This window comes from Erythrolamprus reginae, chromosome 4 (assembly GCF_031021105.1).
Source record: "Erythrolamprus reginae isolate rEryReg1 chromosome 4, rEryReg1.hap1, whole genome shotgun sequence".
NCBI classification, from domain to species: Eukaryota; Metazoa; Chordata; class Lepidosauria; order Squamata; family Dipsadidae; genus Erythrolamprus; species Erythrolamprus reginae.
The window spans coordinates 29,444,418-29,458,605 of NC_091953.1; the positions used below are offsets into that span (position 1 = coordinate 29,444,418).

The 14,188-nt window shown below is 38.7% G+C and overlaps 1 protein-coding gene across 1 annotated transcript in view; it reads right to left on the reverse strand.

Moving 5' to 3' along the window:
- CCDC169 (coiled-coil domain containing 169) overlaps positions 1 to 14,188 on the reverse strand; it is a 54,534-nt gene that overhangs the window by 9,692 nt on the left and 30,654 nt on the right. The window contains exons 5-6 of the mRNA XM_070749907.1: positions 7,404 to 7,502; positions 6,979 to 7,032 (exon numbers count right to left, since the gene is read on the reverse strand). Coding sequence (XP_070606008.1) covers positions 6,979 to 7,032; positions 7,404 to 7,502 — 153 coding nt within the window. The remainder of the gene's footprint in view (positions 1 to 6,978; positions 7,033 to 7,403; positions 7,503 to 14,188) is intronic.

The window sequence follows — 14,188 nt, forward strand, 5'->3', positions numbered from 1 at the left end:
TACGAACTGAATAATCAAATTATCACAGATAATCCCCACTCGGTTAAAGAACTTGGTATACTAATAACAAAAGATTTAAGTGCCAAAGCCCACTGCAACAATATAGCCAAGAAGGCTTCAAGAATTGTAAACCTAATCCTACGTAGCTTCTGCTCTGGCAATCTCACACTACTTACCAGAGCTTACAAAACTTTTGCCAGACCCATCCTCGAATACAGCTCATCTGTTTGGAACCCATATCGCATCTCAGACATTAACACCCTTGAAAATGTCCAAAGATACTTCACCAGAAGAGCCCTTCACTCCTCCACTCGAAATAGAATACCCTATGAGACTAGACTTTCAATCCTGGGCCTAGAAAGCCTAGAACTAAGACGCCTTAAACAAGATCTAAGTATTGCCCACAAGATCATATGCTGCAACGTCCTGCCTGTCGGCAACTACTTCAGCTTCAACCACAACAACACAAGAGCACACAACAGATTTAAACTTAATATTAACCGCTCCAAACTTGACTGTAAAAAATATGACTTCAGTAACCGAGTTGTCGAAGCGTGGAACTCATTACCGGACTCCATAGTGTCATCCCCAAACCCCCAACACTTTAAGCTTGGATTCTCCACGGTTGACCTATCCAGATTCCTAAGAGGTCAGTAAGGGGCGAGTACAGGTGCACTAGAGTGCCTTCCGTCCCCTGTCCTATTGCTCTCCTATATCTCCTATACCTTTCTTCTATTCCTATATCTCTTCTTCTATTCTTTCATTGATATGTTCTATTACTATACCTTCTTTTCTATTCTTTCTTAGATACATTTTTCTATGAGTATAACCTTCATCATGTATTTTACTATGTGTATATAGATATATACCCACTAAAACCCTCATTGTGTATTGGACAAAATAAATAAATAAATAAATACTCAGGTTAGCACACTGAACAATTCTAGCTATAGAAAGGGTTTGAAAATGTGATTAAATTACACCCACATATCAGCTTGATATTGAAGGAATCTGGCAGGAAACAAAATTGCATGTTGGACTTCAGATATTAATTTCACTTCAGTTGTATTGGTAGATAGCAGATATTTCCAATAAGAACCAGAAATTTGGGGAGATTGGTTGAAAGGATTATGGCTCCTTGTTAATACAATTAAAATACTATATAATCCATATCTACAACCCACACTGAGAGTAATATGTAGATGGTGTTGTAAATATGAGAGATACAGGATTATTGCAAAGAAAAACCCCAAACAAATGAAAGGGGGAAGCATGAAAAATTAAGTTGGGTTATATAATAGTTTTTAAAGGTTTTCTTTTAGAATACCCAATTACTAATAAAAAAAAATTTCTAAAGATCTTTTAAAATCCAGTGGCACTTGTTTCCTGAACCAAATTTGAAAAATTTGATATATCGTAAAAATCAGTTACATTGGTAGGCTTCTATTAAGCAGCAACAACAAATGACATCATGGTATTACAAGAATTAAGATTAACATGTTATAAATCATCTCCAGTTCAGGATCTGGTTATTTATGCTTCGCCTATTCACTAAAATTATTAGCCATCTATCAAGAGTAGGAAGAAATATATATTTATTTATTTTATTTATTTATTAGATTTGTATGCCGCCCCTCTCCGAAGACTCGGGGCGGCTCACAACAACAGAACAATACAAATCCAATGGTTAAAAACAATTTAAAACCCTTAATATAAAAAGCAATCATACATCTCATACAAACCATACGTAAAGCGGGAACGGCCCAGGGGAATCAATTCCCCCATGCCTGACGGCAGAGGTGGGTTTTAAGGAGTTTGTGAAAGGCAAGGAGGGTGGGGGCAATCGTAATCTCTGGGGGGAGTTGGTTCCAGAAGGTCGGGGCCGCCACAAAGAAGGCTCTTCCCCTGGGTCCCACCAGACGACATTGTTTAGTTGACGGGACCTGGAGAAGGCCAACTCTGTGGGACCTAACTGGTCGCTGGCATTCGTGCGGCAGGAGGCGGTCTCGGAGATATTCTGGTCCAATGCCATAAAGGGCTTTATAGGTCATAACCAACACTTTGAATTGTGACCAGAAACTGATCGGCAACCAATGCAGACTGGGGAAGCCCATGATTGCTCTCGCAGCTGCATTTTGCATGATCTGAAGTTTCCGAACACTCTTCAAAGGTAGCCCCATGTAGAGAGCATTACAGTAGTCGAGCCTCGAGGTGATGAGGGCATGAGTGACTGTGAGCAGTGACTCCCGGTCCAGGGAGGCTCGCAACTGATGCACCAGGCGAACCTGGGCAAACGTCCCCCTCTCCACAGCTGAAATATGGTTCTCTTATAGCTCCAGAACCTGATCTTTAGGAAATGCCATTTGTAAGGATCTTGCAATTAGGTCCTCTGATTCACTGAGCCACATCTCTAAAACAGAACTGTCCCTGACACCAGATTGATTCCACTTCTTTTGGATTTTTCAGTAAATCTTTATAGAGTAAGAGGGTTTGTATTTGTCATTCCTCCGGTGGGTGAATCTCTTACATATGAGTATTTATGCTGATACAGCGTTCATCATATTAAAGGGCAATAAACTGCTTAGAATTAGTTATGTTTGAAATAGAACATGGAATATAAGGTATGATGTTAGTCAAGACAAGAATGTCACCTTGCTCCCTTTACTCATTTTCCAGAGAAAATTACTGTCGGCTCAGTTCAGCACTAGGAACATAGATTAGGAGTTTAACAGACAAAAACAGTACTGATAAACAAGATCCCTGGGAGATAAAGGATTCGATCAATAACAATTTTGTTGAAAGAACATGGCCTTAGTCAAACTCCAGTAGTACTCTTTGTACTATTGCCACATTACCTCATCTTTCTGACCTCACTGAATACTTATGCTATATATCCAATCAAATACAGTGGTACCTCTACCTAAGAACGCCTCTACTTACAAACTTTTCTAGATAAAAACTGGGTGTTCAAGATTTTTTTTGCCTTTTCTCAAGAATCATTTTCTACTTACAAACCCGACCCTCTGAAACTGTAACCGGAAAAGGCAGGGAGAAGCCTTCGTGGGGCCTCTCTAGAAATCTCCTGGGAGGAAACAGGGCCGGAAAAGGCGGGAAGAAGCCTCTGTGGGGCCTCTCTAGGAATCTCCTGGGAGAAAACAGAGCCGGAATAGGCAGGGAGAAGCATCCGTGGGACCTCTCTAGCAATCTCCTGGGAGGAAACAGGGCCAAAAAAGGCTGGGAGAAGCCTCTATGGGGCCTCTCTAGCAATCTCCTGGGAGGAAACAGGGCCTCCACCCACCCTGTGGTTTCCCCAATCACACGCATTATTTGCTTTTACATTAATTCCTATGGGAAAAATTGCTTCTTCTTACAAACTTTTCTACTTATAAACCTGGTCACGAAATGAATTAAGTTCGTAAGTAGAGGTACCACTGTATGTTATTGCAATCAATTACTAATTTTATATTATAATTTGCAAAAGTCTGTATGAAGTGGTTACACATACAATCCTTTTTGAGAAGCCTCAGCTGTCTCTGGTATTGTTAATAGAGGGTCTGATCCCAGTTATTGAACAATTTTCCAGAAAAGTATCCCATAAAAGCATAATAAATAAATTAAATAATCCAATTACATAACACATGAGTGTGTTATAACTACCTACTGCTTTATTTAGTCACTGAGGCAATTTTGCCTCTTCATTCAATTTTCTTTCTATAGCAATTGTGTACATAAATATTTTTGAAAACTAGACATGCATCTATTGAAATAGGCTGTGATTCATAAGAATAAATATAATAATACATTTGTTAAACTTTAGAAACTCCCAATATATTTTTGTTTTCATTTATGTATACATTTAATAAGCATTGCAAACAATACAAGCAAGAAAGTACTGTATACACAAACCTAAATATTTTTCAAATCTCCAGCTTTTAACAATTAAAAATTATTGCTCCGAATACTACCATTATGTGACTGGAATGATATGTAAGTCTAGTAAAACCAACCAACAAATAAACAAACAAATTTGATTAACTTTTCCTCCCTCCCACTCAAAGAAAGCCTCACTGATAGAACCAGTTAGGAGAATACAGATGATGACTTGTTTTTTTAATATTAATTAAAATAACATTATAATCCCAAGCTGATCAATGGCAATTCATGACTCCAGAAATATTTCAAACTGCTAGGTTTAAATATTTTAAGCTTCAAAGGGTTTAAGGCTTAAAAGGCAGACATTTCCAATGTGAAGTAAAAATACTAATAAAAAAAATATTCCTTCAATATTTTAAATATTGCCTGCCAAGAAAGATATTCATAAATATCGAAGTATAGAAACATGTCCTCTGTGGCTTTTCAAATGTTACTAAGCTTCAATTTCACAGGTCCAGCAAAAATGACCAATGATGAAAGCTACTAGGAACTGTAGTTCTGGAGACCAATGCTGTTCCCTTTGAGAAATTGTACACATGGTTCTCAGATAGTGAACATTTTCAGTTCTACTAAAATTACACTAATTTTAAAAAATAATTCTGCTATACCTTTTTGTTATGTTGCTAATTATATTTTTAGAATTTATTTTGTAAGCTGAAAAAAATCAAATGATTGTTGCAGAATTTAGTTTTTTTCGAGTGTATCATGCATCCTATTTTTATAGAGGAAACCCTACTGGTTCTTTATAAACATTCAGGTTCAAATGAAGATTATTCTTAAAAATAGAATTTAATTATTGTTCTCACTTCCAACCACCCTTCTTTTTAAAAACATTAAATATATTTATAAATTTTATATATTTTAATAAAATGTGCTACTGAAAAGCTCCTGATTTTGGGCTACTGTAGCCTAGCAATGCCTTGTCATATGATATCTTAGAACACATTTGTATCTGTGTGTAAAGCAATTTTAGTCCTACTGGGTAGAAAAATAGAGCAAGTGCCACCAAAAGGACTTTTGCAAAGCACCTTGGAAAGATGAAGCAAGAAAATAATACTCATAATCCCATTTGGGACATTTTAAAGTTAGGCCGCAAAAACTGAATTTGTACATTAAAAAAAAAAGTAAGTTAAATCCTAAATTAACTTAGGAATGCACATATTCCAAGGGCATGGGGTGAGGTATCATCAGTATGCAGATGATACCCAGCTCTACATCTCCACCCCGTGTCCAGTCGGCGAAGCAGTGGAAGTGATGTGCCGGTGCCTGGAGGCTGTTGGGGTCTGGATGGGTGTCAACAGACTCAAACTCAACCCGGATAAGACGGAGTGGCTGTGGGTTTTGCCTCCCAAGGACAATTCCATCTGTCCGTCCATCACCCTGGGGGGGGAGTCACTAACCCCCTCAGAGAGGGTTCGCAACTTGGGCGTCCTCCTCGATCCACAGCTCACATTAGAGAAACATCTTTCAGCTGTGGCGAGGGGGGCGTTTGCCCAGGTTCGCCTGGTGCACCAGTTGCGGCCATATTTGGACCGGGAGTCACTGCTCACAGTCACTCATGCCCTCATCACCTCGAGGCTCGACTACTGTAATGCTCTCTACATGGGGCTACCTTTGAAAAGTGTTCGGAAACTTCAGATCGTGCAGAATGCAGCTGCGAGAGCTATCATGGGCTTTCCTAAATTTGCCCATGTCACACCAACACTCCGCAGTCTGCATTGGTTGCCGATCAGTTTCCGGTCACAATTCAAAGTGTTGGTTATGACCTATAAAGCCCTTCATGGCACCGGACCAGAATATCTCCGGGACCGCCTTCTGCCGCACGAATCCCAGTGACCAGTTAGGTCCCACAGAGTTGGCCTTCTCTGGGTCCCGTCAACTAAACAATGTCGTTTGGCGGGACCCAGGGGAAGAGCCTTTTCTGTGGCGGCCCCGACCCTTGGAATCAACTCCCCCCAGATATCAGAGTTGCCCCCACCCTCCTAGCCTTTCGTAAGCTCCTTAAAATCCACCTCTGTCGTCAGGCATGGGGGAATTGACATGTTCCTTCCCCCTAGGCTTATAAAATTTATGTATGGTATGCTAGTGTGTATGATTGGTTTTAACTTGTGGTGTTTTAAAATTAATTTAAATATTGGATTTGTTTACATTGTATGGCGATTGCTGTGAGCCGCCCCGAGTCTGCGGAGAGGGGCGGCATACAAATCTGATTAATAAAATAAATAATAAATAATAAATAAATATACACTGCTCAAAAAAAATGGAACACTTAAACAATACAATATAAGTCCAAGTAAATCAAAGTTATGTGAAATCAAACTGTCCACTTAGGAAGCAGCACTGATTGACAATCAATTTCACATGCTGTTGTGCACATTCAACTTTGTACAGAACAAAGAATTCAATGAGAATATTTCATTCATTCAGATCTAGGATATATTATTTGAGCCCTTTATTTTTTTTGAGCTGTATATGTAAATGCCATGGATTGGTGAGAGGTAAAATAGGTGAATTTATTCTTACTCATAATCCCCAGCAAAATTACATTTATAGGTTCATTAAACAGTTTATCTTCCACAACATAGTGCTTTTGTACAGATGTAATGCTTCCACTAATTTTAATAGACTTGGGAAAGGAAGAACCAGGGGCAGAAGAATAACCAGCAACGAAATTTATGAGTATACAAGTAATATTTCCTTCTATAGCAATTGTGTACATAAATATTTTTGAAAACTAGACATGCATCTATTGAAAAAGGCTGTGATTCATAAGAATATATTCACTTTAATATAACACACAGTTTAGTTAAGAGTTAAGCATCAGTAACATCATACACCCAATTTTTAAGTTTATAAGGGCAGAAAGAAAATGGCAAGATTGATTAACATCTCCCTTCAGCATTCTAGCTGACTCAGCTTTGCAGAATTTTCTGCCCAAGAGGTGAATCAGCTTAAAATAGATGAGGATAATCCAGAAAGAAAAGAGTAATGATTGGTTTAGGACAAAATATTTTCTTAGCATTCTACAGAGATTTTTAGACTTACTTGTGAGATCATTGCTAAATATGCACGGCGTTCATCATTGGCTTTATGGTAAGCCTAAGTTTCAAAAGAAGAAATAAGTGGATAAAACAGAAAATTAGAGAATAGGCATAGTCCAGGATGCATATCTGTATAGAGGCAGGGGTGGGCTGCTGCTTGGATGGGGGGATGGGATGGGACGCAGTGGGTTAGCAAAAATGGAGTGGGTTAGCAAAGCAACCAATTTGCACTGAAAGATGTTGAAAAAATGCAGGATGTTCTGCATAATCCACGCCCACAGTGTGGTAGTAAAGGTTTTGGTAGCCCTTCACTGTATATAGGTATGTATATGATACAGTCAGTGACTGAATTATTTTCATCAATATAACAGGCGATCATGAAGCGCCTTAAGATGGATATATTTTAGAAGAACTATGGTAATTACATACCTTTGCCTCTTGATCCAGTCTAACTTCATACTCCTTCAGTTGGTTCTGGAGACCTTTCTTCTCCTCTTCCAGTTTTTTAAGAAACTGATTTAAAGAATCCTGACATTAAAGATGTAAATAAAATAAAATACATCACATTAGTTTTATTACTATCCTATTACCCAATGAAAAAGACCATTAGCTATTCAGAATTGATTGCTTCTTTCTTTGATTAATTTCTACCCAATGCTTCTTGTTCTACCCCCAGGTGCTTTGGATCTGTCTGTCTGTCTGTCTGTCTGTCTGTCTGTCTGTCTCCATCCATCCCTCCCTCCATCCCTCCCTCCATCCCTCCCTCCCTCCCTCCCTCCATCCATCAATCAATCTTCAGAGAGTCTCTGAGTGATGTACAAGTAAACTGCTAAAATATAACATATATAAATTCTAAAAAGTGGCAAAAATAACCAAAATTTAACATTAAAATAGGGGATCCTTCTTCTTCTTCATCATCATCATCATCATCATCATCATCATCATCATTATTACTATTATTATTAATTAGATTTGTATGCCCCCCTCTCTGTAGACTTGGGGCGGCTCACAACAGTGATAAAAACAATACACGGTAACAAATCTAATAATTAAAATCTAAAACAACAGTTTTACATTAAAATGTCTAAAAAGAAAAAAACCCAATATATAAAATACATACACACAGTCATATCATGCACAAAACTACATAGGCAAGGGGGGATGTCTCAGTTCCCCCAAGCCTGCCGACAGAGGTGGGTTTTAAGGAGTTTACGAAAGGCAAGGAGGGTGGGGGCAGTCCTAATCTCTGGGGGGAGTTGATTCCAGAGGGTCGGAGCCGCCACAGAAAAGGTTCTTTCCCTGGGTCCCACCAGACGACATTGTTTAGTTGACGGGACCCGGAGAAGACCGCAGAAGGCGGTCTCGCAGATATCCTGGTCCGGTGCCATATGGCTAACCAGCCCCATGGTTGCATGTTTCTCTGTGAGCCCCAAGCAAGACAACAGCGCCATGTTTTCAAACCTTTCCAAAAGGAGAGTTGGGGGTCCACCCCCACCTCTGGGTGGAGAATGTTCCAAAGGGCAGGGCAACAATGGGGGAAACCTCAAAGACAGGTCTATTCCCGCCTGTTGTAATTCTTTAACTGTTGGGATCTGCAACATACAGTACTTTCCTTTTAAGCACCGTCAAAATTTTGAGAGTGTGTGTTATGACAGACTTACTAAATGTTTGCCATGACAGGCCTATACCAGGGGTGTCAAACTCCCGGCCTGCAGGCCAGATGTGTCACACACTGGCCACCTCCACCCCTATTTTAGTGAATGGGGGGGAAGGCATGATATGCTACATGACAAAATGTGATGATGCGTTTGACGCCCCTGGTCTAGACAGCAATAAAATACCAGAAAGCAAATTGGTGAGATTGCTCTCAACTACCCTTTCCAAGTATTCTCTATCATCTTAAAAAATAGTTTTATTTTTGGATATGAAGCACATTTTCAACAATGCTGAAATCTGCGTAATAATTTTTCCAAAATTTTCTTGGCCAATAAAAAGAAACCTTTTTTTTTTTTTGCCTGATTCTCAGGGTGCTTTCTTTCATAATTTTCTTGGTATAGTAATATTTCTGAGCTTAGAGAACTGTTGTGAGGCAACAAATGTTATTGCTGTTTTTGTCAATTATTAATCTTTCCATTACACCAGGGGTCTCCAATCTTGGCAACTTTAAGATTTGTGGACTTCAATTCCCAGAGTTCCTCAGCCAGCTTTGCTGGCTGAGGCACTCTGGGAGTTGAAGTCCACAAATCTTATAGCTGCCAAGATTGGAGACCCCTGCATTACACTGATGCCCCCCACCTCTTCCTGTCTGCGTTTCATCATCTGAAAAGCCCTTAAGATTTACAGGAATCCAGAAAGATATAGGGAGAACATTCTCTCACACAAACACCATGTTGGCAACCTTTCACTAAATCAATGTCCAAATATCACCTTCCACCCACAACATTTCATCAAAATGATCTTCTCCTCTGAAAGAACTTTGGAAGCAAATTCTTTTTCATCAAATGAAATGAAAACTGATAGAAAAAAAGTTGAAAGCAAATTTTTCTACAGGGAACTATTCCAAATAAAGCACCGAACACAGTATATACTTAATTACAAATAATGAGTTTATGTGGAGCCCAGAGACATCATTGTAAATAAAGATTACATTTCAAGCTGGTGCTTCACTTTGCACATACTGGCTTCCTTTTTAATAATTAAAAGAATCTAATAAATAAATAAGCTGGGACAAGGATTCTGGCAGATGATGCTAAGCACATGTTGTCTATGAATATTGCACTGGGGCTCAAAATCTAGAGACACAGCACTGGGTTAAAAAAATGTAATGAATGGAATGTTAAATATGATACTACTATAGCAGTGTTTTTCAACCAGTGTGCCGTGGCACACTAGTGTGCCGCGAGACATGGTCAGGTGTGCCGCGAAGCTCAGAGAGAGAAAGAAAACAAGAGAAAGAAAGAAAGAGCAAGAGAGAGAGAGAGAGAAAGAAAACAAAAGAGAAAGCAAGCAAGAGAAAGAAAGAGAGTGAGAAAGAGAACAAGAGAGAAAGCAAGCAAGAGAGAGCAAGAGAGAGAAAGAAAGAGAGAGAGGGAGGGAAGGTGGGAGAGAGAAAGACATAGAGGGAGGGAGGGAGGGAGAAAGAGCAAAAAAGAGGAAAGAAGGAAGAGAGAAAGAAAGGGATGGAGAGAGAAAAAAAGAGGGACAGAAAGAGGGAGAGAGAAATAGAGCAAAAGGAAGAGAGATTTTTTTTTTGTCCAAACTTTTTTTAGCCGCCCCCCTCCCCTCAATGTGCCCCATGGTTTTGTAAATGTAAAAAATGTGCCGTGGCTCAAAAAAGGTTGAAAACCACTGTACTATAGGATGGTCTTAATTTACAGTGATTTATTTCCTCAAATACCTACATATCAGAGATGGTGTTAAGGCAATAATGGCAAATAGAACCAGCATTGAGATAGTTGTTGTATAAACCCTGAGTAGTTTCAATTTCCAGGCTAGGAAAAGTCTTACAAGGACAAGAGGGAAAGACGATTTAAGACCTAGGAATAAAATTGGCAGTTTGTAAATTTGATTTATTTATTTGTATCTTACTGCTGGGCAGGCTTTCCGGCTGGAAACACCACAAAGCACTTGGTTTCTATATTCTTCAGGCAGATTATGTGTATATTTTTTCTATTTATTAAACACAAATCCCAGCGACCGGTGAGGTCCCACAGAGTTGGTCTCCTTAGGGTCCCGTCGACCAAACAATGTCGGCTGGTGGGACCTAGGGGAAGAGCCTTCTCTGTGGGGGGCCCGGCCCTCTGGAATCAGCTCCCCCCAGAGATTCGTACTGCCCCCACCTTCCTTGCCTTCCGAAAAAGTTTAAAAACTCATCTTTGCCGCCAGGCCTGGGGTTCCTTAGACCTTCCCCCCTGACTGATGAATGCTTAGTTTGACTGCTGAATGAATGATATTGATAGTTTTTAATTAGAATTTTAATTGTTTTTTAAGGTATAATTGGATTGTTATTATTGTTTCCTGTTTTTCTGTACATGCTGTGAGCCCCCCCGAGTCCTCGGAGAGGGGCGGCATATAAATCCAATTAAATAAATCAACAAATCAATCAATCAATCAATAAATATTCCTATGCTGTCGCAACTCAAACATTTGGCAGCTGACATAGAAAATGTACAAAATGAAGCATACCCCCATTTTTAAAAAAACCACATTACAAAAGAATACAAAAAAGGCAACATTCATATCAGAGGAAGAGTGATTTGATTTCTAAATAAATCTGCTTTCTTCCCCATTTTTTAAAAAAGCATCTCATTATCAGATATCACAGGGGCATCAAACTCTATTTCATTGAGGGCAGCATCAGGATTGTGTTTGACCTTGGGGGTGCAGGGTAGGTGTGGCTAGCTTGACGTCACTTGTGTTGGGGGTACCTGTAGCGGCCCAAGCACTCTGCCAGCAAAAATGAGCTCCCAAGCTCTGTTTTTAGCTGTAATCCTCTGCCAGCGCAAATGGAGCTCAGGAGGGCTGTCTGAGTCCCTCCTGAGCTCAATTTTGACTGGCAGAGGCCTACCCGACAACCTAACACTGTCAGCTGATCCTTTGCTGTTTCCAGGGCGGAAAAAGCTTACATTTGCCTTATAAAGCAAACTATGGAAGCTTTAATACCATTTGCAACAACATATATTTGAACATTTTACTTCATGCATTTGAATACATTTTTCTGAGAAGACATCTATAGGTTTTGCCATGGCATTTATTTATTTATTTTATTTATTCAATTTTTATGCTGCCCTTCTCCTTAGACTCAGGACGGCTTACAACATGTTAGCAATAGCACTTTTTAACAGAGCCAGCATATTGCCCCCACAATCTGGGTCCTCATTTTACCCACCTCGGAAGGAAGGAAGGAAGGCTGAGTCAACCTTGAGCCGGTGATGTGATTTGAACCGCTGACCTACAGATCTACAGTCAGCTTCAGTGGCCTGCAGTACAGCACTCTACCTGCTGCGCCACCTCGGCTCTGAAAAGGTATTGAAGGCCCCCGGCATGAAAAGGTATTGAAGGCCAGACTATCAACAGGACCCTTTCTCCAATGGTTTCTACTCAGCCTACCAGATCTAGTACAGAAGGCAAAGCTCCAGGTCCCTCCAAATAACAATGTCATCTTGTTGGACCCCAGAATGGACTTTTCTATGTGGAAGACCATGCCATTTGGAACAGCATTTCCTAAAGATTCAATGGTCTTGACTCTCTTAGCCTTTTGTAAGTCTCCAAAGCTTTTTCTCCAAGCATTTGGGCCAGGAGTGCCTATTACTGATATGATTTTATGATTGGAAGGCATCATTTATTTCAGGCAATCAGGGCTACTGTTTTTAACTACTAGGTTTATAATCTTTCTACACCATGAGTCACTGCTCTGAGAGGGACAGCCATATAAATTATTTAATAAATGAATAAATAATAAATAACCCTGCCATACAGTAATTATATTCTTAATGCAGTAATTATATTCTTAATAATGCAGTATATTTCAAAACTGGCAATGTAAGCACCATTTTGTAATTAATTATGGTCAATATTACCCCTAGAATTCAAAATACAATTACTGCAAATTTGACTTTCATGTTTGGGGAAGATGGGAAAAAGTTACAATAAAATTGAGAAAGCACAATTTTATTTCAGTTAAAAGGACATGTGAAATAAAATGTAAATGTCAGATATGGAGCAATATCCCTTCCTTACATATGAATAGACATTATTTAGTTTACCGTAATAACAGTTTGATACTAGGGCCAGTATTACTTTATCATGTCAGTACTTACTGTAGTTATTCAAGGTATTATATATTAGGAGTTCTAAATGAAAAGAAAGAATAGAGATGCTGGAACTTTTCCACCAAAACAAAAAGAAATATTATTTAAAATTATAATAAGGTTTATTATTCATGTAATTATTGTTATGAGAAAGTTTGTTTACTGTATTTATGCGGACTAATGTAATGGTCGCAATTGAATTGTGAATGGTTTTATGTGAATAAAAAATACAGGATAGTTAATGAATGTAGCAAGTATTATAGACGATGAATGTAAAGTTTGCTGAGAATAATATGCTTAGAACTAAATAGAGATTAAGATATGGATATGTGATGTTCATGTGATTTTTAAATGCAGAGGTTCCTAAACCTATTGTGTCAGTACCTCCCTTTGTAATCTTAATATACACAACTCCCCTAAAACTCTAAACACCAACATGAACAAAAATGAATAATGAAAACAATGCAATTAAACTTTGGGAAAGGCATATTTATTAAATAAGATTTTTTTGCGCCTCCGCTTGACTCTGTCTGCTCCTCTCCAAAGGAACTATAGGTAGTCCCCAGCTTATGACTAATCACTTAGCAACTGTTTGAAGTGCTGACACACTCACCTATGTGGTACTGAAGACCTGGATTAAAAGTTTGAATGGCTGACCTCCCCCTTATAGAAACATAGAAGATGAACGGCAGAAAAGGACCTCGTGGTCCATCTAGTCTGCCCTTATACTATTTCCTGTATTTTATCTTAGGATGGATATATGTTTATCCCAGGCATGCTTAAATTCAGTGACTGGATTTACCAACCACGTCTGCTGAAAGTTTGTTCCAAGCATCTACTACTTTCAGTAAAATAATATTTTCTCATGCCACATGACCACTTTGGACACTTGGCAACTGGACTACATTCATTTGCAGTGCCCCACAATCATATTTTATTTTATTTTAATGTTTTTATTGTACATTTTTCTTCATTTTGTATCACAGTTTCAACTTTGCAACAGCGACATACTGGTTGTATCAGCACCTTCTCACAATATACGCACTATTTATTATACCTCCTAGTACCGAACATTTAACTCTTATTTATATAATATCGTATTCATATCTATTGTTTCCATGGTTCTAACATCAACATATATATTTATCATTTTATAAATTTTTATTTTTATTAACATGTGGAAAACACAAAAATCAATAAAAATAATTAAAAAATAAAAATAATCATAATGTGGGAAATTAATGAATTTTGAAATAAAAATGAATATGCATGCTTCTGTGCACTTTGTTTTGGAAATGAGAGCTAGGTCTGAGGAAAAACCACAGATGTTGGAGGCAATGAGAAACTGATATTTAAGAAGTATGTTCAGTCAAACAAAGAGCAATACAGTCAAGGCTGTATGGA